At 37.3% G+C, this 21795-nt stretch overlaps 1 protein-coding gene across 8 annotated transcripts in view; it reads right to left on the reverse strand.

Annotated features, from left to right (window-relative positions):
- rap1gapb (RAP1 GTPase activating protein b) overlaps positions 1-21795 on the reverse strand; it is a 73101-nt gene that overhangs the window by 2436 nt on the left and 48870 nt on the right. For 5 of the 8 annotated variants that reach the window (XM_066666140.1, XM_066666141.1, XM_066666144.1 and 2 more), the window contains 19 exons: positions 17080-17176; positions 11110-11157; positions 10636-10674; positions 9017-9205; positions 8270-8373; positions 6415-6493; positions 6261-6314; positions 6096-6179; positions 5902-6002; positions 5541-5670; positions 3547-3702; positions 2983-3054; positions 2795-2881; positions 2372-2512; positions 2007-2138; positions 1068-1177; positions 667-786; positions 416-554; positions 12-114 (listed from right to left, as the gene is read on the reverse strand). In XM_066666140.1, coding sequence (XP_066522237.1) covers positions 12-114; positions 416-554; positions 667-786; positions 1068-1177; positions 2007-2138; positions 2372-2512; positions 2795-2881; positions 2983-3054; positions 3547-3702; positions 5541-5670; positions 5902-6002; positions 6096-6179; positions 6261-6314; positions 6415-6493; positions 8270-8373; positions 9017-9205; positions 10636-10674; positions 11110-11148 — 1879 coding nt within the window. In that variant the 5' untranslated portion in view covers positions 11149-11157; positions 17080-17176. Of the gene's footprint in view, positions 1-7; positions 115-415; positions 555-666; positions 787-1067; positions 1178-2006; positions 2139-2371; positions 2513-2794; positions 2882-2982; positions 3055-3546; positions 3703-5540; positions 5671-5901; positions 6003-6095; positions 6180-6260; positions 6315-6414; positions 6494-8269; positions 8374-9016; positions 9206-10635; positions 10675-11109; positions 11158-12183; positions 12217-13363; positions 13490-17079; positions 17177-21795 lie in introns of those variants that run through there. The other 3 variants (XM_066666139.1, XR_010801956.1, XM_066666138.1) reach the window with 3 other exon arrangements.

The raw sequence follows: 21795 nt of genomic DNA on the forward strand, positions 1-21795 counted from the left end.
AGCTTACCGACCTGGTGAGCTCATTTGGCTAGCGCTGCTCGGGCTGTCCTCCAGCCATCCACTATAGGTGAATGAGTCTCGCTTATGGGGTGTGCCAGCAGAAGACAGACTCTCCTTAATTCAACCGCACAGACAAGAGAGGATACACAGCAAGCTTGTCATATTTAGCCTAGACTATTGCAGATAAGTTCATGTGATTTCTAAAATCACATTTTGGTTTTTCATCAAAATAAAATAAAATACAAGCTAACGTTCTGTAGAAGGGTCATTCAGAGACTATAATACAGGGGTAAATGCTGTGTAATTGTTTTCACTCAGAGTCCCCATCTCTTTATTTATTCTTAGAGTAAATGAGTGTGCTTGCAGCATTAGTAATATAATAAGTAATGTATCAGAGAGGGCTCTGAATAGGTACCAGTCCTGTGTCGTACTCCTCTGTAGCTTCATGCTCATGTTCGTTCTCCTCCACCACACTAGTGAAGCTGCTGGCGTTAGATGAGGAACGAGACAAGTCATTAGTCTCTGGGATAGAGGGCGCTCTACACACAGCAAAACTGTAAAAAAACACACAAAACAAACATTAGTAAATAAGCAATTAAAATAAACATATATATTCAAAATGTTAGCAGTCAAATAAAACCGCTCTCTTGTTAGCGTCCTTGTTACCAGGTCCTAGTAGTGGGCATCTCAGGTGAGCTGTGATTGGAGGAGTTGTCAGATCTTGGGTCCTGTGAGGCATACATACTGTCAGGTGTTCTCTGAGTGCTGGGGGATACTTCCCTACTGCTGGGAGAAACAAGAGATCACTGCTGCATTTTCCACACAGCTACAGTACAATTTTAGAAAGTCAGAGACTTTAATAAACAGTGAAAACAAACAACAAGTACAAGTTATTGATTTTTCAGTAGTTACTTCTGAGTTGATTTCAGATAAGGCAATCCATTACATAGAGAATGTAACAAGACTAAATGATTAAATGTGAAGAAAATGGGACTTCTAACAACCAAGACATAGCAACCCACGGAAACTGTCTGCTTCAGATAAACAGATCATAAGGCTGTTCTCACCTTCTCTCCTGAACCTCCTGGATGTTCTCAATGCCAATGGCGCTGCTCCGCCTTGAGCTGAATGGGCCTGATTTCTTCCGAGTCGGGCTCTTTCCGGGGATTATCAAAGACTGTGATCAAGAGACCAGGAACCAGTTAGATATGACTTTAATCTGGAGTTACAGCCTAAAATCACGTACATACAATACACATTTTACATTCATTTTTACAACATTTAATTAATATCACTATATTTCTAGTGTGAAAAGCTCCTGGTTGACATCCTGTTTGAAGCATTGAACATCAAAATTGAGATTCAGCTTTTATCGGCTTGTCGGTTATATCTCTGTTGCCATGGGGTTTATTGTGGTGGACAAGAGTGATGGTAGTCAGAATGAATAGGCAGTGTGAAGAGCCCATCTGGCATGTGTGCGGATCAGTTTGGCATTGCAGTGCTTTCTGTAAAGAATCAGTAAACCATTGTGAAAATCTGTTCTTGGATCAGTGTTCCATATCTCACGGATAGCATGCCACATTGGGTTAGGGCCATGGCCCACACCAGCTGCGGCCATGCACAGCGGGGCACTTAGAGCAGAGAGAATAGCATTAATTCCAGCTGGAATAATGTGTAGCAATTGCCTTTGAGGAGTTTTCTGGAAAAAAATCAATTACAGCAAGGTACTAGGCTTAAATTCCTTTAAACAATGCTCATCATTCTGTTGTATATTTCAGTGGCCTCAAAGACTAATTTGACATTAATCATTTAGGTTTACCAGAGGTAGAATGGGGTGTAAATAAATAATACATATTGAAAATAGACACTTCCTGGTTTACCTGTTAATTCCATATCACTGACAATATTTTATTTATTTGCATTAACTCCAAATATTTCATTCAGTGACATAAAGAAACAACAGAAACAGTCCAAAATTCTAAAAGTACTTGAAACAATGTACTCACAATGCCTGGTGTTTTGGGGGTGTCTGGAGGATTGTGGGTAAAGCTGCCACTGTGGCTGGTAGAGACAGTGTGAGGTTTCTTATTGCTCAGGCCCATAGCATCCATAGACTGACTTCTACTGCGAATTACTCTCTACACATGAACACACACACACACACACACACACACACAGGGTGACATGATTGACCACAAATGTCCAACGCTTCATGACAGCTAGAATCTGTACTGTGAGAAAAACATGAGTGAGTGAGGGGGGTGAAAAGGAGAAGAGGTGAGAAGGGGTCAAATAAAAAAGAATGTAGTGAAAAATGTTGAACATCCTGTCAATTCTTTGCCTGGTACAGGAAGCTTGTCTCTTGGCCTACCTTGAAAGATTCAAAAAATCCTCCTCCACCTCCACCTCCATTTTCAAACTTCTCATCCTCTCCTCCCAATCCCATCATGCACTGGCTGTTTACATGCAACTCCTCGTACAGAGTCTCTAGCAGCGCAGAGCGTGTCCTCTCCTATACACACACACACACACACACACACACACACACACACACACACACACACACAAAATAAATAAATAAAGAAGGTTTCTCACTAGAAATGTGCCTTATTAAATCAAAGCTGGTTAAGGGAGTTGCTTAAAACTATTATGCAATGAGTGTAATGTTACTGTTTCATGGGACTGAACTGTGCAGCTTTTAATACAATTCATTCATGTAAAAAAAAACATAGTTACACAGAACACAAGAAATATTGACCAAACCTGTTACAAATGCACAAACATGCTTTCTCACCTCCAGCTTGGCAAATTTCTCTGCTTTATAGCAGGAATACTCTGCATTGATGAGTTTAGTCAGAAGAAACTCATGGAACTCCAGACTCTAGGTAGTGAACAGAATGGAAACTTAAATTGTTTTATTTTGTGCAAGTAAAGAGAATCCTCCTCCTTAAATAAAGTTTTGGAGTCTGAAATTTGTCTCACCTTTTTAAACACTGCAGGATCTGGGAGAGCAGGTCCAAAGAAAGGCACATCATCCCTCGCTGTTACAGACACCTGCAATAACATTCAATACAAAATGTTATCTCTGTAAAAACCTACTCTGTTTCATAAGAAAAAATATCTCTCAACATTAAAATGAACTCGATTAGAAAGCTGCAGAAATTGACAGTAAAGTGGACCCTAACCAGCTTCATATTCGTAAGGAATAAGAATTACTAAGAGACATGTACAAGTCAAAAAATGTTTTAGTTTTATATTCTATATTGTCTCCTAAAAATCTCATTGCAAGCAGAACATAGTCAAACAGAGTCATTACGAACATTATAAAGGCTTTAAAATAAGTATGTTTTGTGTAGAAACATCTTGAAAAGGAAGTTAAAACCCAAACCACCTTCAGGCTTCAAGTATGAATTTTTAATTTGTTGAAATTCTTCTAATAAAAAAAATGATATTACCAGTATATGATATGAAAACCTATACTCCACCATTAAAAGAAGTGATAAATAAAAGGCCAGAAATCAAGCCAAGGACCAGATGAATTGTCACCTTATAAAGGACGTTGTCTGTGCAAGCATTCTCCACTTGAACCACTACATAAGCATGTAGAAAATTAGATGCAATCATGTCTGGAACAAACGGTGTGTTTTCCTCTTGAAACACGATAGCCACAATGTCATTTCCTATATGTCTCTTCCTCTGGAGCTGAAAACAAAACACAACATTAAAGAAATTAGGGAGTTATCAACTTCAGAGCCAGAAAGGTAGAATGACATAATTGATTCCTTGCACTCTCTGAATACAAATGTTAGAAACCTGCTTCCAAAACAATAAAAAGGTCTGGTAAGCACTAACAAAATTACCACTTAAAGCCAAAACACAACCGAACACTTTAAAGAATTTTCTTTATTTGATCTTTTTATACATTAACTGTGAACTGTCTTTACACAAACTGTTCAGCTCAGTTTTATTTAGATATGTCTGCTGTTAAAATGTTTAAACTGTCTAATGTTTAACCCTACTTTTATATGTGGATGTCAATTTGACCCCATTCAAAATGTAATCTTTTTAAATAAAGGACTACCATTATATTTTGCTTCATATTTAATTATATGCAAAATTAATCATTTCAAATTATTTAGTAATTCAATTTGTAATTCAGGGAAAACTGTGTAAACATAATCAATTTTATGGTATTTTTTCATTGTCCTTTACACACTATAACTTAAAACATCCCTCTGCTCTAATCTGTTTTGTTTAAAGTGTATTTAGGTAATCGATAAAGAAACGTTAAAAACCTGAGACACAATTATGTAACAATATATTTTCTAATAATTTTCTGGAGATTCAAACTGACACCAGGGGAAAAAACAAAGAGGAGGGTTAAACAATATAGAGCACTTTCCAATAACTTCGTATATTACATAAACAGAACAGCACAAAAAAAGAATTTTTGTTGCTTTTTGTTGCACATTAACAAGCACATTTCTAACTGACTGAGAAAAACATTATGCTCTTCTTGAAGCCTTTTAACATTTAGACCCTCTCAATTAGAACATCAATTGCACTAAATAACACTTTGGCTCTAATAACTGGCAGACAAAGCCCCTATTTCCTCAAGGAACATTTCACCACCTGCCACATATTTGACAGCAAGTTGTTTGTCTTTATTATCAAGATGTTGTCAACAAAGAGGCCAATTTCTTGTACAGAGGCTTATATAATTAACACTCAAGCAGACAGTAGGAATACACATGTATTCCTTGGGGCTCTTGGCATAACGGCAATTTAAAAACAGGTTTAGCATTAAGCTATTAGGGAAAATGTATATAAATATATGTATAATATATGCATAGATATGGTTGGGCAGCCTAAGGGATCAAGCGTACTCAGTGTTGACTGTTAACAACCAGAAGGGAATTTCCATATAGCCTTTATAGATTAGCTTTAGCCAATAAAGGTCTGCACTGAGGAAAATATGCTTGACGAGTGTGATTAGGGTGGTGCAATGGTGCCAGTGTCCCAATGCTAGGTGATGAATTCTCTGTTGGTAAAGAAAGTGCTTAGACAGATGGCTTGAAATGTCCTGTTGTTCAGAACTGTGGTGTGGTTCACTTACTGATTGTCCAGGCATATGGACGGACATTGCCATGGACAATGCCCAACCATCACAGTGAGTTTTACGCAGTCACTATCCATCCCAAAACACATATAAGCTGGAGAAAGTTGCATAAATCATTTGTATGACAGATAAAAGTAATTAAACCACTACCAGAAGGGAAAAGAATAATGTGCTTTTATTCTAAGTGTGTACATCAATTTTCCTTTCAGCTTATAATGTCTATAATAAGGACACATCTATAATGACCTAAATTTTGCTTTCTCAAATGCTCTGCCAGAAACACCTCCTGAAGTGCCGGCAGAAGACTAGATATTAACAAAACCAGCGGGAGCAAGATCATTGCTGGAAATTATACAAGTAACCCCAGTGTGAAAATTAGCAGAATTTGACAGATGGTGCAATATGACAGGACACTCATTACCTGCTGAGGGTCTCCTTCAGTGTAGGGCAGTTTAGTAGACACATGGAACATGATTTCCTTGTTGTGGAAATTGTGGTATACCGAATCAGTTCCAGTTTGGCCGTGTGTGACATCTAGACCACCTCGAAACCTGTCAAAACAAATGTCCTTTAAATACTTCCCATTACTAACTTAAATCAGAGTTTAACCTTCAATCTATTTATATGTTGGACATATCTTAAGAAGCATTCTTTCTTGTTTATCTTTTCTGTTGGCAGCATTCCACATCTGTGATAACTATGATAATCGATTATCATAATAAACTACGATCTTATAATAATAATAATAATAATAATAATAAATGAAAAAAAAAAACAATTACCCCTTAAAATCATGCAATTCTATCTTTTGCCCCAAAAACTCCAGAAACTCCACAAAGGCTGGACTTTCCACATTGTTTCCGAAAACTTCCTCTTCAGATGTCTGTAAAAGAAAAAAAATGTTCAGAAACACTATAAACAAATAATCTTCCTGTTTGTAATTAAACCACAGAGAAAAAGATGTAGGGTTTCTTACTTGTCCAAACTTCTGGTAGATGACTCCAAACTTGAAGTTGTTGCTTATGACATGTTCATCAAAAGTTACTATGAGTCTGGAAGCCTGTCAGAACAAAGCTTAAATCACAATGTGTTTCATACAGAAACAGTCAATAACTTGGTAAACCTGTAAAAACTGGTTTACCTTTGGGTAGAGGACTGGGTAGAATCTGTCCACGTTCACTTCTTCACACACCAGCTGAAAGAATGAATTAATATTTTCTAATAAAATGCTGGAGTATATTTAATTTTTTTTTTAAAACTTTCCAACATGAGCTGTGCCTTTCTTTCTATCTTACCTTTGCCATCTGCACCACGTTGGGGAACTCAGTCAGACAGGAAATGGGTATGACATCATGGTATGTTTTGTACTTTGACCTAAAAGAATATATTTTTGCTTATTATTATGTATTATAATGATCTCATTTACTTTAATTACAAATATTTACAGTTGTGGAGTACACTATTTACACTTAGTATATATTTTTTCAGCATTTGGACTGTCAACACTTCATCTATATTCCAGCCTTTTTTCTCATTTCTTTATTTTGTATTTAATTCTATTCTATTCTATTTTCAAAGCAAGCTTCCAGTACAACTTTTAGCTCCTCTGAAGCCCTGTCTAAGAAGTTGTTTGCAATTTCTTCTTCTCACAATCCAAGTAATCCCAAACATGTGTGTGATGTTAAAATCTAGTTTCTGGGGTGACTAGTCAACTGCTCTGAGAACACCAGCAGCTTCCTTGCTTGATTTGATGTATTCCCCTTATTAGTAACAGCTCTAAACCCTTTCAGACACACTGTGTTGAGCTGCCTTCTCAGTGTGGAAGGATGGACATTTTTTTCAAATCCTAAGCAGGAAATAGAAACGAAAGTTTAGTTTCTATTACCTTTCAAAGATGAAAGTTGAAAGTACTGTTTCTCTAATGGTGACATTTTCTTGGTGCTCTTCCAATTCTTTCATTTTATTAGTAATCCCATTTTCTCTATTTAAACAATTTGTTGTGCTTTAGAAACACTAAAGTGAATTATCCTACATTTAATCTCCTTAGAGGTATTTTCAGAAAAATATTTTTTTTTATTGGCTGCAATACTGGAAGGGAAATATATGAACAGTGGTATATGACATTTGCACAATTCTGTGTATTGCAACATAAAAAAAGGGTGTACTCTCAGGCTACTGGCAACATTTCTTAAGACACCCCATGAGGCATTGTGACACGTGCACGCTGAACTAAACTATATAATGCTTGACAAAAAGGCTATTTAGAAGTGGAATGGGAAAAGGATAAAAAGGAAAGATATGAGAAAAATAAAGAAAGTAAATGAAGTAACTTGTTAAAGTGACAGAACTTTGGTTTGAAAGTGAGATAGATATTGAGATATAGAGATCAATAAAGCGAGGGAGCAGGAGAAAGAGGGGGAAGAAGTATGAAAACTTAAAGAGTCCTAAAAAACTCAGGCTCAATGTATTAATTAGGGTGGTTTAAAGCTGGCAGGTGGAAACTGTGCAGCAAGAAGACACTGCTGTCAATTAAGCTACTGTGCAGTGTGCAGGGACAGTAAAGATATAAAGCAGTTCTTTTAAGATCTAAAAGACCTTATAACACTCCATGTACTATTTTCCATTCTCCCCAGACAATAAATAATATGGTTTGATGAGAACCATACGTAGGTCTAGGGCTTCATTATATTTACTTCTTCCTCTTATTCCAGTTAAACCTGAAGTTGTGTTAATTATCACCATAAAGGTCTCTAAAAAAGCACCAACCTTCAACTCATACACATAGTGCTGTGGTTTCTATTTATAAAAAGTAACTGAACCACACTCAGAATAATGGGGGAAAAACAAGCACAGAAAACAGAGAGCTGGCAGTGACTGTAGCTGTGGAGAAAGCATGTCTGGTGAGAAAACGCAAACGTATTCACATAAAACAGTGAGGTACAAAAGGAGAGGGATCTGAAAGTAGAAAGTGTGAGTGAGAAAGAGGGAGAAGGATGAGTCACAGAGGAAAGGGGTGAAGAACAGATAGATCACTGTAGCGAAGGGAAAGGGCGAATAAGGAGAGGAAGATTGGGGAAAAGAGTAAAGAGAGGAGTTCTGATGGGGAGAGACAAGGACGTGATTGTTTATCTGTGTCTGCAGCAGCTTTACCTAAGAAGTAAACGGAGGTACTCCTGATCTTTGATCACCTCATACTTCACAGAAAACACAAGGTGGCCTAGTGCAGCATCCACAGAGTAATAATTAAAGTGCTCCTGTAGGGGAGAGATGCACACACATGCACGCAAACACACACACCTTCAGTCTTGTAACCCACATTTCATAAATAAGTTTATTTTCCACTGTTTGTTTTTGAAAGTCCTGTTGTGTATCCTATTCTTAAGGAATAAAAATGTAAAAGTTCTATAATGTAAAGTCTTTTTTTTGCTGTTATTGGCAAAACTGACCATTAGCATTCTCCTCCAAGCATGTTGAGCAGTTTTATTGGCAGCATTTTGAAAGGTTTGTGCTAGCCTTCACGGCGTGAGCTTGGTAGTACTGTGTAATTCGAGAGGATTTATCTAGCAGAATAGGTCATGACTAATTATCCTGGATAGCAATCCAAAACCAGCAATAAGATTATATTACCTTTATGAAAAACCACCCAAAATGATTTTGCAACAGTCTTGAAGAAGGATTGATTACTTAAATAGTAATTCAACACACACTTCACTATTGGTAAACATTTCAAATATTTTGCAAAAACATTTAGATCAAAAAGTTCCTAGGGCAACGACGTCAGCCTAATTAAATGTTTGCTTATATGAGGGCATACATCTGGAATCTTAGAGCACACATCTGGAAAATAGCATTCAATGGTGTTTAATATATACTCCATAACCACACTTCTGAACTCACCTTGCCTAGAAAGTCTTTTCTGTAGATCTTCGCTGTGCTGTTAGTTTCCAGTTTAACCTGTGATGCTGGGCATTGGGGTGGCTCCTCTGGAGCAGGGGCAACACCAAGCTCATGATTGGTCCCCTCTATCCAGTATCCACCAAACTGGGGCAGCAGAATCAGGGGGTAGGGGGCTTTACGACCCAGCACCTTCCAATTGAAATAAAGCAAAATTACATTGAGGAAATCCATAAAAATCCACTAATTAGGGATTAAACTTTAGGGCTCAAAATAATTACTGCTGAAAATTGTAAATCTAAATGAAATATTTCTCATTCATAGTTCATTAAAGAGGAAGTAATAATCTGTGTCTAAATTTCAGCTGATAAAACATCTGTTTTAATAAGCATGGTTATATCATCTTGAATTGAGTTTGGTGAACAGCTAATCAGGGAGTGTTCTTGCCTTGCAGGCAATTATTCAAGGTACGCTCTGGACCCACCGCCACCCTGAAGTAGATAATCGGTTAAAGACATGAGTGAATGAAAGAAAAGCTAATCACAGCGTCCCTTTTCACTGCCACAAATCACAGATATCTCACCATCATCCCAGTTCCTGCCCTGAGGCCTTCAGCTCTGAATATATTGTTCTTAAATAGTTTATTTTGTACTGCTTATATATATTTTTTTCTTACTTATTTTAATACAGTGATGGACTGTGCACACAAGTTTTTCACTCACCTTACACTTGTGTTATGTGATGTGACAATAACCCTGATTTGATAAGGACTTCCTTGAAGTGTGTACTCTGAAGACATTGTATGAGGAAGCAAAAGATGTGCAACTGTTTGTGTTCAACTGTCTTCCTATCTCCAGTGTCTAATTCCAAGAGTTAGCTTTCCTTGTGTTAATCCCAGAGAAATAACTTTTTTAAGTTGATATTTTGTTTGCTATTTTAAAATGATTTACACTTAGGAATGTATATTCATTACCTGGACTTGCTTAGTTGTAGTGGAGCTGTCAGGCATCTAGCTAGTTAACTGTACTATAAATGATCATTTCTTATAATGGTTAAATTTAGATCTTTTCACACACAAAGTACACAAATAATGTATAGAATTATACATTCCACCTTCTTCTGATTCTGTTGCCTGCAGAATGTTTCGTTTCCACTTTAAATGGAGCAGAAATTACAGTGTCACCCTGGAAGATTTATCCATTCCACTTCAAATAGAGCTGTGATTACAGTATTGCCCTGGTTTAATTATCTATTCACCTTAGATGCTGCACTTTTTTAATGTGGAATAATGGAAAATTCTCAGACATGAAGCAGTTGCAGTTTGGGTAAAGGAAAAAAGAGAAATTAATGTTTTTTATAGCTCAGCTCCTACGCTGCTATCATGGCGGTCTGAGTGTCTCTACCACTGGTCTCTACTGAGCAGACTCAAGTATCAAATTTGACAACATACACAAAAAACTGGCTTCATTTCTATTGAACAGAAGGGATTGGAGGCCTGCCATAAACCTATTGATACAATGTTTAGTTTAAATGAAATCATGAAATAATTACATCATGTAAATTAATGATAGAACATTTCTAATGATTAGCTAGGTTTGGTGTAGCATGGTGGTGTTAATTACCTCATGAACACCCGGATAAGGAATATAGTCCTCCTCTGTCTGGAAAATGAATTATATTAAAAAAATCTTTTAGGATGGAGAAGAGGTCTTGAAACAAACTACTCAAACACAGGACTCACAGAATGACATTTCATACAAGATCCTGACTTCACAATATCAACACATCCTAGGCTGAGTTTAGCTTGTTCTCCTATCCGCAGGCCTACACTGGTTGATGTAAGATGTATGAGATGCCACTTTACTGCACAATAAAGTGAGTGATGCTCGAGAGTGCAGTCAATCAGAACCACACCATTTAACTGTGAAGGCTTGAAACACAATGCACGTGCCTCTGCAACTGCAGCCCAGGGTAATAAACCACTACAATTTAAAAGCTTCTGACAGAGGACTTGAGTTCATTCCTCAGGAAAAATGGTGACATTTTGGAACAGTGACTGTGTGTATGCAGGTGTATGTGTGTATGTACTGACATACTTTAAGAGGAGGTGGAAGTGTGCATCTCTGCTCATCCATCCTGCTGTTCTGCAGAGCACCAAACATGCCAGAGATTACAGTGAGTCTCCACAGCCAGTATTCAGAGCATTCTTTATAATATAAACTCATTCAAACACTGTGCTAGTATTAAACAAGACAATCAAAACATATTATACTGGCATTGAAGTGAACAAAAATGACAGACAAAAACAAAGAAATGTGAATAATAAGCCGTAATAAACACACTTAGAAAGAAATCAACACAGATCGATAGAGTACACTACCTGTCAAAAGTTTGAGGCCATCAGAATATTCAGAATAAATTAGTAAATAGGGGGCCATTATTTTACGATATTAGTTTCCAATTATAATTCATTCTCAAATTAAATCAAACACTATTCTGACTATAATGTCATAATAAGAGACATTAAATACAGTGGAAAAAGTAAGATATTTTCCAAGATAACATTTTTGGAGTATATTATACAAAGTTGGTAAGATGTTGCAAATTTACTTGGCAAAACCCATAAAGCTTAAAGAATAAATGATTAAAAGGCTATTTTGGGAATAATGCCAAGCCCCACATTTCATCCCTTGTTGTAATGTCAGAGCTCATCAGTGCTTAAACCTTTGAGCTGTTAAAAAAAACAAAGGTATTTGCTTTTAACAATAATTTGGGGGAAAAAACAAACTCTAAAATGATTGTTTGGAAAATAACAGGCAAAAGACAGATCAATATCAACATGAATTATGTTTATCTAAGTATAAAAAATGTTTCTTTTATGATGAGTACCTTGGCTTTTGTAACATATCAATTTTATATATCATACAAAAAGTCAGTGTCCTCAATATTTTGAAGGGCAATGTAATTCTATGATTTTAGAAGTGTTAGCACAAGTGTTAGCACATCTGCAGATTGTTAAAGAGAAGAATTACATCATGAGATGTTGAAAATACAAAAGGAAGGACGGAGTGTGACTGAAGGTGTCAAGGAGAGTGTCACCAATAGGCCACATCAAACTAACAGGAAACACTAAGAAGGAGCAACAGCTGGGCGTGTGTTTCTCTGCTTACCTGCATGCGCTCAATCATTGCAAATAAATCAGTCTGAGAGAGAATGAGAGAATGTGTGAGAAAGGTGTAGCAGGAGTTGTTCAGTTTTGAATTTCTGAGGAAATCTTCAACCACTTATATATAAAGTTATATCATTTAAACCCTATGCAAAGAGCAAATAAAAAATATCAGAGAAATAACATGACAGATGAGGTTCAGCGTGATAATTCTCATATAGCATTAACCATTCTCAGTATTAATATGGAGCTCTATGTTGATAAAAATATTCTTCTTTGTGGTTTTAAAAATATCACCACAGTTTGAAACACCAAAGGACCATCCAGCAGTCAGTCAGTCACAGCTCAGCGTCTACATACACAGGCATTCTGCCTCTCCTTCACACCATTCACATTTATACAGGATGAGTGGTGTGAAATAGTGCCATTTTACATGCCACTGAGCACCTGGGCATATGGAGGATGGGCACTCAGCTGATACAGACCTCACATATGAAGCTTAACGGGGTCAGAGATATGGAAAAAATTCTTGGCACTCATGCATCAACAAATAAAATTGGACAGTTAGTGTACCGTGGACTTTCCCTGCTCACGTGTGCTGCTATTCCATTTACAGTAAATTCCCTAAACGCTAAACATCCCAACTCACAAAGTGACAAAAAGTGAAACTGTAAATCCAGCATGCTTCTCCTTATGACAGGCTGATTCAGCTAACACTGTGGTATAAAGACACACACATTGACACACACATTCACACACATATTCACACACATATTCACACACACACACACACAATGACTCTCAATAAAATATTTTGCTAATACAGGGAATTACAATATAGTTTGCGAAAGGTTTCTTAAAATCATTCAGATGACTTAAGAAACAGCCAATTCACACGAATGTTTCACAACAAAAAGGAAGACAATTACTTAACAGTGTTATGTAAGTGTATTATCGACTTGCACAAGTCACACTCACACATCCTAATGGCACTGTACAACTAAGAGCAGCTGAAACTGTGTTGTTAGCACGACCACTGAAAGTCACTTGTGATTGACCATTCTGTAAAAGCCATTTAGACAACTGCAAATCAATCATGCACCAAGCATTCATTAACAGGGTACAAACACACACATTCTCTCCTTTTTCATACCCACATTCTAAGTAAAGCATGTTCTACTCACATCGCTGTGTCGCCTGCGGTGGCGAAGTCCATTAAGAGCAGGACTGCGGTACACGTAAGATCTCCTAGCCATGTTGAGAAATCGGGTTAAATGTCCACAAGAGGCAAGACCACCGCACCAACAATGAACCACCTGTGTGTGAGTCTTCCCAGTGTCCGACTTGGCAGTGCTTATGAGAATCAGCAGCGACCGAGTGAATCTAAAGAGTGACGGCTATCGCTTCCTCAAACTGCAACCACTTCCTAAAATTAGTTTCTGACACCATGCTGGATGGCCACAATCATAATCAAAATCATTAGATTGCTATATATATATTATATTATATTATATATATAATGTATATATATATATAATAACTGTAGTGTTCCTGAGTGTGGAGGTGATAAAATATTATAATAATTATAATAAATAGTATCAATATGTTGGTTCAACAATCCCTGCAAAGTCATATGTATTCATTCTAAAGAGGTCAAGTAGGTTTTTATGTTCTTGGTTCCTGGTCATGCCATGTCTTTACCTACTAACTTCAGATACACGGACTGTGAATGATGATCTTATACTGCTCAGCCACATTAGGCAGTCTCAGAACAGCAGTCTTCATCTGCTCATTGACCCATTGTCAACCCAAAAAATACAGAGTTGGTGCCAAAACAGAGCATGACTATGTTCTTGCTGAACATGAAGGTATTTCATGTTTTTTTATGACTAGCTACCAAAACAGGCAGCCAGGCTATTGCTGTGGATTTTGTTACCTGCAGCATGACGTAATGTACCTGCATTACAGTGAAGTACAGTACAATTGGGCGGCACGGTGGCTTAGTGGTTAGCACGTTCGCCTCTCAGCTCTGGGATCTTGGGTTCAAGTCCCATCTGGGTGGAGTTTCCATGTTCTCCCCGTGTCTGCGTGGGTTTCCTCCGGGGTCTCCGGTTTCCTCCCACAGTCCTCCACAAAAAAATGTCCTGGTGTGTATGTGAATGAATGTCTTTGCGCCCAGATATGGATTGGCGCTCTGTCCTGGGTGAAACCCTAGTGCTCGATGCAGTCCTCCAGGTCGACAGTTGTTCCTGGTCGAGAGTACGCTGTGCGCATTTGGCTGCCACTTCTCACCAGTGTGTGGATTGAGTGTTCTGAGCATTCTGAGCAGTGTGGGTGTCTAGAAAGGTGCTATATAAGTGTAAAGATAGATAGATAGATAGAATTGCATTATTGAAGTGTATAGCAAATTAGCTGGATAGCTTGCGAATAATTTATTAGTTTACTTCATTTTTATTATTTGTTTATTTTTTTTAATTTGTTGCTAAAAACATAAAAAAAGAGTGTTACCACTGTTATCATTATTTTAAAACACAACATGATCACCTAAAGATTCTTCATATAGCTGACACATGCTAACCAACAGTTCATAACAATATTTTGTTTGCTTCTCGTGGAGGCCGTAGCTAATCAATACTATATACCACTTAGTTATGAAAAAGAACAATTTGCTTCCACATCAGTAAAACCACATATACTCTACTCTTATCAGCTTGAAAGTATGATTTTAAAGCACACAGCTTGCTACAGGACTGTGCGTTCTCTTGTGCAAAATGTCCTTTGCTGATAATAGCAAACAATTTCAATAGCTTCAGTCTAATTAACCATCTATCTGCTCTCATAGCCAAAGTTTTATCTGTTGTTTAGTGGACATGACTAAATATTTAATAATAGTTACTTCCACAATTTAACACATTACACACTTTTGAAATATAATGTCTATGTCAGTGTGCTCTGCCTTTGCAATCTCTGTAGTTTGTTTATGAGCGAGTGTTTGGCAAAGGAGTGCTCATGTGTCTAATGGGCTTGCCCTCTTCTAAAACAGCACAAACCAAAAGAACACTGAGGAACACAGGTTTGATAGACTCCATTAAAAGTTTTTCCTCCTGCTATTACAGTTGAGAGCACACTGTATGGCATAATTGTAATGGAAATGGCAAGCATTTTATTATATCCACTTTTACAATATCCACTTACCAGTTCCAGACCATGTACATTTTATCTATTTATACTAGAAATGTCTATGCTCTGTACAATCCCACTAGCAGTTTAAACAGCACCGCTATACCGATTGTTCATGATGGTACTTCAGCTCTGTTGCTAAAATAATTTAAAAAAGACTAGTCCTAAATAATAATACTGTGAGGCAGGCAGTCAACATTAATCAAGAGAGGAAGAGCTTTAGAATTGCCTCTGAGTGATAGACACTTCACAGTTCAGTTCATCTCTAAAAGTTCTCTTTCCTAGGGATGCATGATCAAATGAGTCTGATTTTGTCCCTAAACATGTAATAAGTATGTTTTATCAGAACTGGAGCTAGTTAACCGTTTAGCACCATTTGTGGGGCTCTCTCTTCTAATAAGCACCAATACTAATGAACAAAATCCCACATGCCACATGAGGACACCACTATCCTGTATTTTTTCCAGAGCCATTTATAAAGACATGAAGACTTCATAATAATTCTGTGACAGCTCTAAATGTGTCATCCGCAGTCCTCTGAGTCTCCAGCAGCATCAGTGTTAATGGCTCTAAAGGATGAGGAGGCACTGATGGAGGGATAAAGGAGTGCTGGTGAGTTAATGGAGGAGAGGACGTCTCACAGGAGAGCACAGGAACAAAAGACCTGTCTGCAGCTTAGAAGACAGACCAAACTTGTTCTTACTCAGCACTACTACATTAACAGCCAAAAGTAAAATGAACAGGGCTCTCTATGTGAACAAGCAAAGCAAGGTTAAACAATTCTGGGCTTATGTCTTAAGTCTACATCGGCTGTGCTGGTCTAACATGGATTTCTGAATAGGTAAAATAATAGCAAGACTAAGCCTTTCATACTGGGGAAGAGCAGTCTTTTTCAGCTGATTCAATTTACCCAGTCAACACCAATGGATCAGAGATGTCTTAAGGAACTCATTACTGATTCAGTCTGGCCTGAGATACATTCCATATACATAATGACACATTTACAGTTGAATTTTTCATTTATAAAGGCAAAATATTAAGTCAAAATCAAGTCAGTTTTGCTGTACATGTTTATTACAAATTATTGTAATATGTTACTTGAACCCATACACACACAGAGACCTGTACACTTTACACTTTTGTAAACCATTTACTGTATTGTGGACATGGCTCTTTTATTGATGTTTTGTATAAAGTATCTTTTTTTGTACACTCATAGCCAATACTATTATATCTAATATAAAAAGGAAACACGGTGGTTGCCCTCACATTTACCACAAGATTATATTGAACTCAAACATCCAATGGAAAACTCATAATCGCCAAGAATATTGCAGGCCTACAAGGTGACACCACTCCTAACAGAGATAGAGTAATGTAAATGATAAAAGAGATAGAGGACAGATAAAATGAATATATTATTTTCACAGAGTGGAGGAACAGAAATGGTAGAGATGAACAGACATGGAGAAACAGAAATAAAAGAGAGAGAGAGAGAGAATGATAGAAAAAACATACTTAAAGAGCAATTGCCATGCCATTAAATGAAATCAGTGAAGACAGACTAAAAGCTCATCAAATCAGCAGAGTTACTACAAGAAATGATTCGCTGCACAGATGAACAAGGTGTACCACATGAAGAACAGCCAAACCATAAAAATAAGGGAAGGAAAGTGGCACTGAGAAAGAAAGAATGCAGAAATAAGTAGATGAGTCCTACCTTCACAGGCTTAGGAGCAAGGGACTGGGGGAGTGAGGGGACCACAACAGGAGGCTCTAATGCATCAGAAATCCGAGGAATTCTGCCATCGTTTTTCCTATGAACGAGCAAACAAACATGGCTTCAGCGCAAAAGCACATTTAATAACATCAGATCATTCTGGGGAGACATTCTGTATGTGTGTGTGTGTGTGTGTTTACATTTATGCTCCAGTGAAACCTGTCATTTGCTAGAAATAATGTCTACCATAAACAGAAACATCACCTGGAATATTTTACCCATACTGTGGAATGAATGTAACTACACAGATTACTCTGCATGTAAATAAAGATAAGGGTGGGCGATATGGCCCTAAAAAAATATCATGATATTTCAGGGTATTTTGGCAATATTCTTGGCGATATGAACAAAACACTGAAAAATATTTTTTTAATTTCAAGAACAAAAAATTAATATTATATTATTATTACTTATATTAAATAAAATATATTTAATATACATTAATAATATTAAACAGATTTATATATTAAAAGGTTTTATTTAACTACAAATGTAACCGTTGCCAACATTAATAAGCGAGCCACTTTCCACCATATTTCACTGTGCCCAAATGACTGATGTAAAAAAACGTGTCGTATTACATCTAACTGCATGATGTCATTCATTCATTCATTATCTGTAATCACTTATCCACAGTAGGTCCAGAGCCTACCTGGAATCATCGGGCGCAAGGCAGGAATACACCCTGGAGGGGGCGCCAGTCCTTCACAGAGCAACACACACACTCACACATTCACAGCTACGGACACTTTTGAGTCGCTAGTCCACCTACCAATGTGTGTTTTTGGACTGTGGGAGGAAACCGGAGCACCCGGAGGAAACCCACGCGGACACAGGGAGAACACACCAACTCCTCACAGACAGTCACCCGGAGCGGGAATCAAACCCACAATCTACAGGCCCCTGGAGCTGTGTGACTGCGACACTACCTGCTACGCCACTGTGCCGCCTGCATGATGTCACTACGTTAAAAAGTCAGAATATCACTACCATCATACTGATTATTTTTTTTTATCCTTATAAAAATGATGACAATATTATTGTGGACGATATGGCACAGCCCTAAATAAAAGTGCCTTATCTCTTTGTATAGTAATAGTTCAGGCCTTCATACAGACTCATAATAATGCAGCTTGGTGGATGAATAAGCCCTCTGTTTTCTTGCATTGCCGTGTTTGGCTCTTGCTGTCAGGATGGCCTATTATTAGCTGAGGCCTGAACTCAAAGGCTCCAAATACATTATTTCACACAGCACCACAGCACTGCCTTGCTGCGGAAAGCTATGCCATGCTGCTAACAACCAATCGTAAATCAATTAAAGCTCTTCTCACATTCAGATCTGTGTAATGAGATACACCATGGCAAGCAAATGTGGGCAGATTTCACAACTCCACATTCCTGTTTACTCAAAGTGCAGGGAAACAGACAAGAGCAAATATCGAAGGCAGCTAAGAGCGAATATTTGATGTGTCAAATCAATTAACATGTGACAAATTAATCTAAATGACTCAGTATGGCTGTGCTACATGCATTCCAGCTGCAAATGAAATGCTGGCGGTTTCTAAACGGAGACAGGGCACACACAGGGGAATGCATGAGTCAATCTGAGCTTCCTGCTAAGATCTATACAGCATCAGTACTGCCATCAATAAGTGACCCAACTTTGCTCTACACTACAGTGTTAAATGGCTAGAACCCATCCAGACAGTAATGACACAGCAGTGGGTATTACAAAGCATAACTACAAATTAAAACATCCAGTTAATAAATCAAATATGGTGTTATTTGATTATTTACTCACTTGTAGCTTTTAAAATCAATTGGAAGTATTCTATCAAAAATAAAGATTCAAAAGATGGCTTTTTTTGTAAGTAGAAAATGTTTAATAATGTGTTAATTTGAAGAAAAGTTTTGTGAATAGAGTATTGAAAAACAACACATCTTTTACTATTTTCGTCCTAGATAATTAAAAACAAGTCTGATGCATAGAATGTGTTGATTTAAAATTCATAACCTAAACTGAACGCAAATGTGACCGGTGACATAATGGTGTAACTTAACAGCTAGTTATTTGTAAGAGTTAACCCCTGAACTGAAACCTGACATTTAACTCAGTATTCTCTTAATCCTATTGTTTTGTTGCAACTGTGCAGCTAAGATATGGAGTAGGTATAATGCGAGTACAAAATCCAAATTTTGTAGGTGAAATTTATGTCCCTTTTTCCACAAATTAATTCCAGAATTCCCAGGGGTCCTAATGAAATCTGTGTAATGTTTGATCAAAAGACCACAAGGATCAAGCAACACAGCATAATTCACATGAGCATCTGTTCTCACATGAGCATCTGTACTCCAGAGACCCCAGCAGTGAGGACCGGGGAGCACGGTCACGTTTTGTCACGTTTGCTTTGTTCTTTCTCTTCTCCATTTTAATTTCCACCATATTAAATCAGTATGCTTAATACTTTGTGTTTGTTTAGCACTGCGAAACAAGTGAGTGCATCTTTTTTGAGGTCCCATAACTCTAAACTGCCTGCTAGCTATGTAATATTCAGCACAACATCAGAATAATATGTTGTATCTTATGTTTTCCAACTTGGATAGATCCAAAAAACTGACTGGATTGATTTATTTCACAGTTTGTGGGTTGGTAGCCTCTAGAGCCCCAAATGAATGTGTTAATGCACTCAGAAAGTGAGTTCATTTCATATAATTTCCCCCTGAAAAAAATGTTTTATAGAGTAAAAATTACAACATTGCAATGTAATGAAGAGAAGTAACAACAATCCAGCATCCAGGGTAGCACTGAGTGTTAGAAACACGAATGAGCAGTGACTGCAGGCAGTTACAGGTACACATGCCAGGTCAAAATATATGCCATCAGTCACTGAGGGCTGCAGCGTTCCCCTGTTCATCCTTCAGCACCAGAGCTTTCCCAGTACTGACTCTCTTCATTACTGTGATGATGGGCTTCGTAGCCTAAAGCCAGTTAAAAGCATTTGGATGGCAGAACGAGTGCTCGTTTGTCAACACACATAAGCTGTGCTCAGCTGGGGCAGACACACCAGGGACTGGTACATCATGCCCAAAGACAGCTGGGGCAACAGGCATGAACACTGGGGGAGGAGGTGTGTGTTTGTGAGAATTTTCAGCATGGTAATCTGTAAAATAAGAATAATAATTTTTGAAAAATCTACTATTTCTTTATATTGCATTCACTTTCCCTACTTTTATTAACTTAATGTCCATTCATAAAATACTATTAGTACCACTGTTACTAAAAAAAAAAAAATGAAATAAAATGAGAATATTTAGAAATGAACACCACATGATGATAAACTTATCTGCCCTTTGTTCATAAAAATACTGAGGTAAAACCGACCATAAAAAAATTATTAAAAATACATTTACCCACTCAACCACAACCACTCTCACTCAGAGGACAAACAAAAACAGTTTGCACATACAATGTCCAAACAGACATTTAAAGGCTTTTAAACCAACTTTAGACACTGCCCCAATTGTGGCCCCTCACGCTTAATCATATTGTGTATTCATGAGAATTTCATATTATAGTTTCTGATAGGTAGCTTTTAGAGGGATTAAAAGTTTGGAATATTTGGTTCCTATCTTCAGTGCTGAGAACAGTGACTAAGCTTCTCTGGAATGGAGCATTTCACATAAAATCACTCTAAATTACAGTGTGCAGAAATAATTATATTTTAACTGAAGGACGTTACATTCTTTCTGCTGGTACATTTTTGTGATAAATATTCAAATTGTTCTCAATTTATTCAGCTTGTTCAGTGCTAGGAATTCTAACAGAATTTAAAGCAACTGCAAAAACCAGTGCTATTCTAAGGAGAACTGCTCTCAGCAGCATCTTCTAAAATGCCTTAATTTTACTATGTTAGGAAGAATTAGCACTGAGCTACCTGAGACAGGCCTGGCACTCCAGCATTAGTGTTCCTTTTAAATAAAATCACTGTGCCATTTGCAACATTATGAATCTATTGAGTGACTCTCGAAAAAGACCTACAGAATGAGCTAGAGATGGGCAGTCATGATTTATTCCAAACACATCACAATAATCCTGATAATATTTACATCAGCAATAGTAATAACAATAGCGGGGCATTCAACCCAGAATCATTGGTTACAAAGAAGGAACACATTACACAGTATTGTAATTTTCAAACTTATGTTGAACTGGAATGGGAATTGAGGCCCTAAGCAGACATAAATTGCAAAAATGTTCTAGATTAGCATTGCAGAGTATATAATAAACATTCATGTTATTCCAATATGGCTACACAATCAGTACAATATCACTAACATTCTGCTCTTCCAGAATACAAGTCCAAATCTACACATCTGTTAAGTGATGATACATGATATGTATGACTTCAAATATTGCTAAAACTATAAGAAAAGTGTGCCTAGATGGGCCAAAATGCCTGCACATCTGTAACTGCATATTGGAAAACAATGCAAACATGCATTCATGTGTGTGTGTTTTTTCCTATCATTCATGCACAGAAACATATGGTAATTACAAAAAATTTGTTTTCAATTAAGATAACATGCTCAACACTCACAGCACAGCACTCACTCAACAGTCTTGCTGTTCCTCATTAATCACCGCAACAGCCTCCA

Source organism: Hoplias malabaricus, chromosome 3 (genome assembly GCF_029633855.1).
Source record: "Hoplias malabaricus isolate fHopMal1 chromosome 3, fHopMal1.hap1, whole genome shotgun sequence".
NCBI classification, from domain to species: Eukaryota; Metazoa; Chordata; class Actinopteri; order Characiformes; family Erythrinidae; genus Hoplias; species Hoplias malabaricus.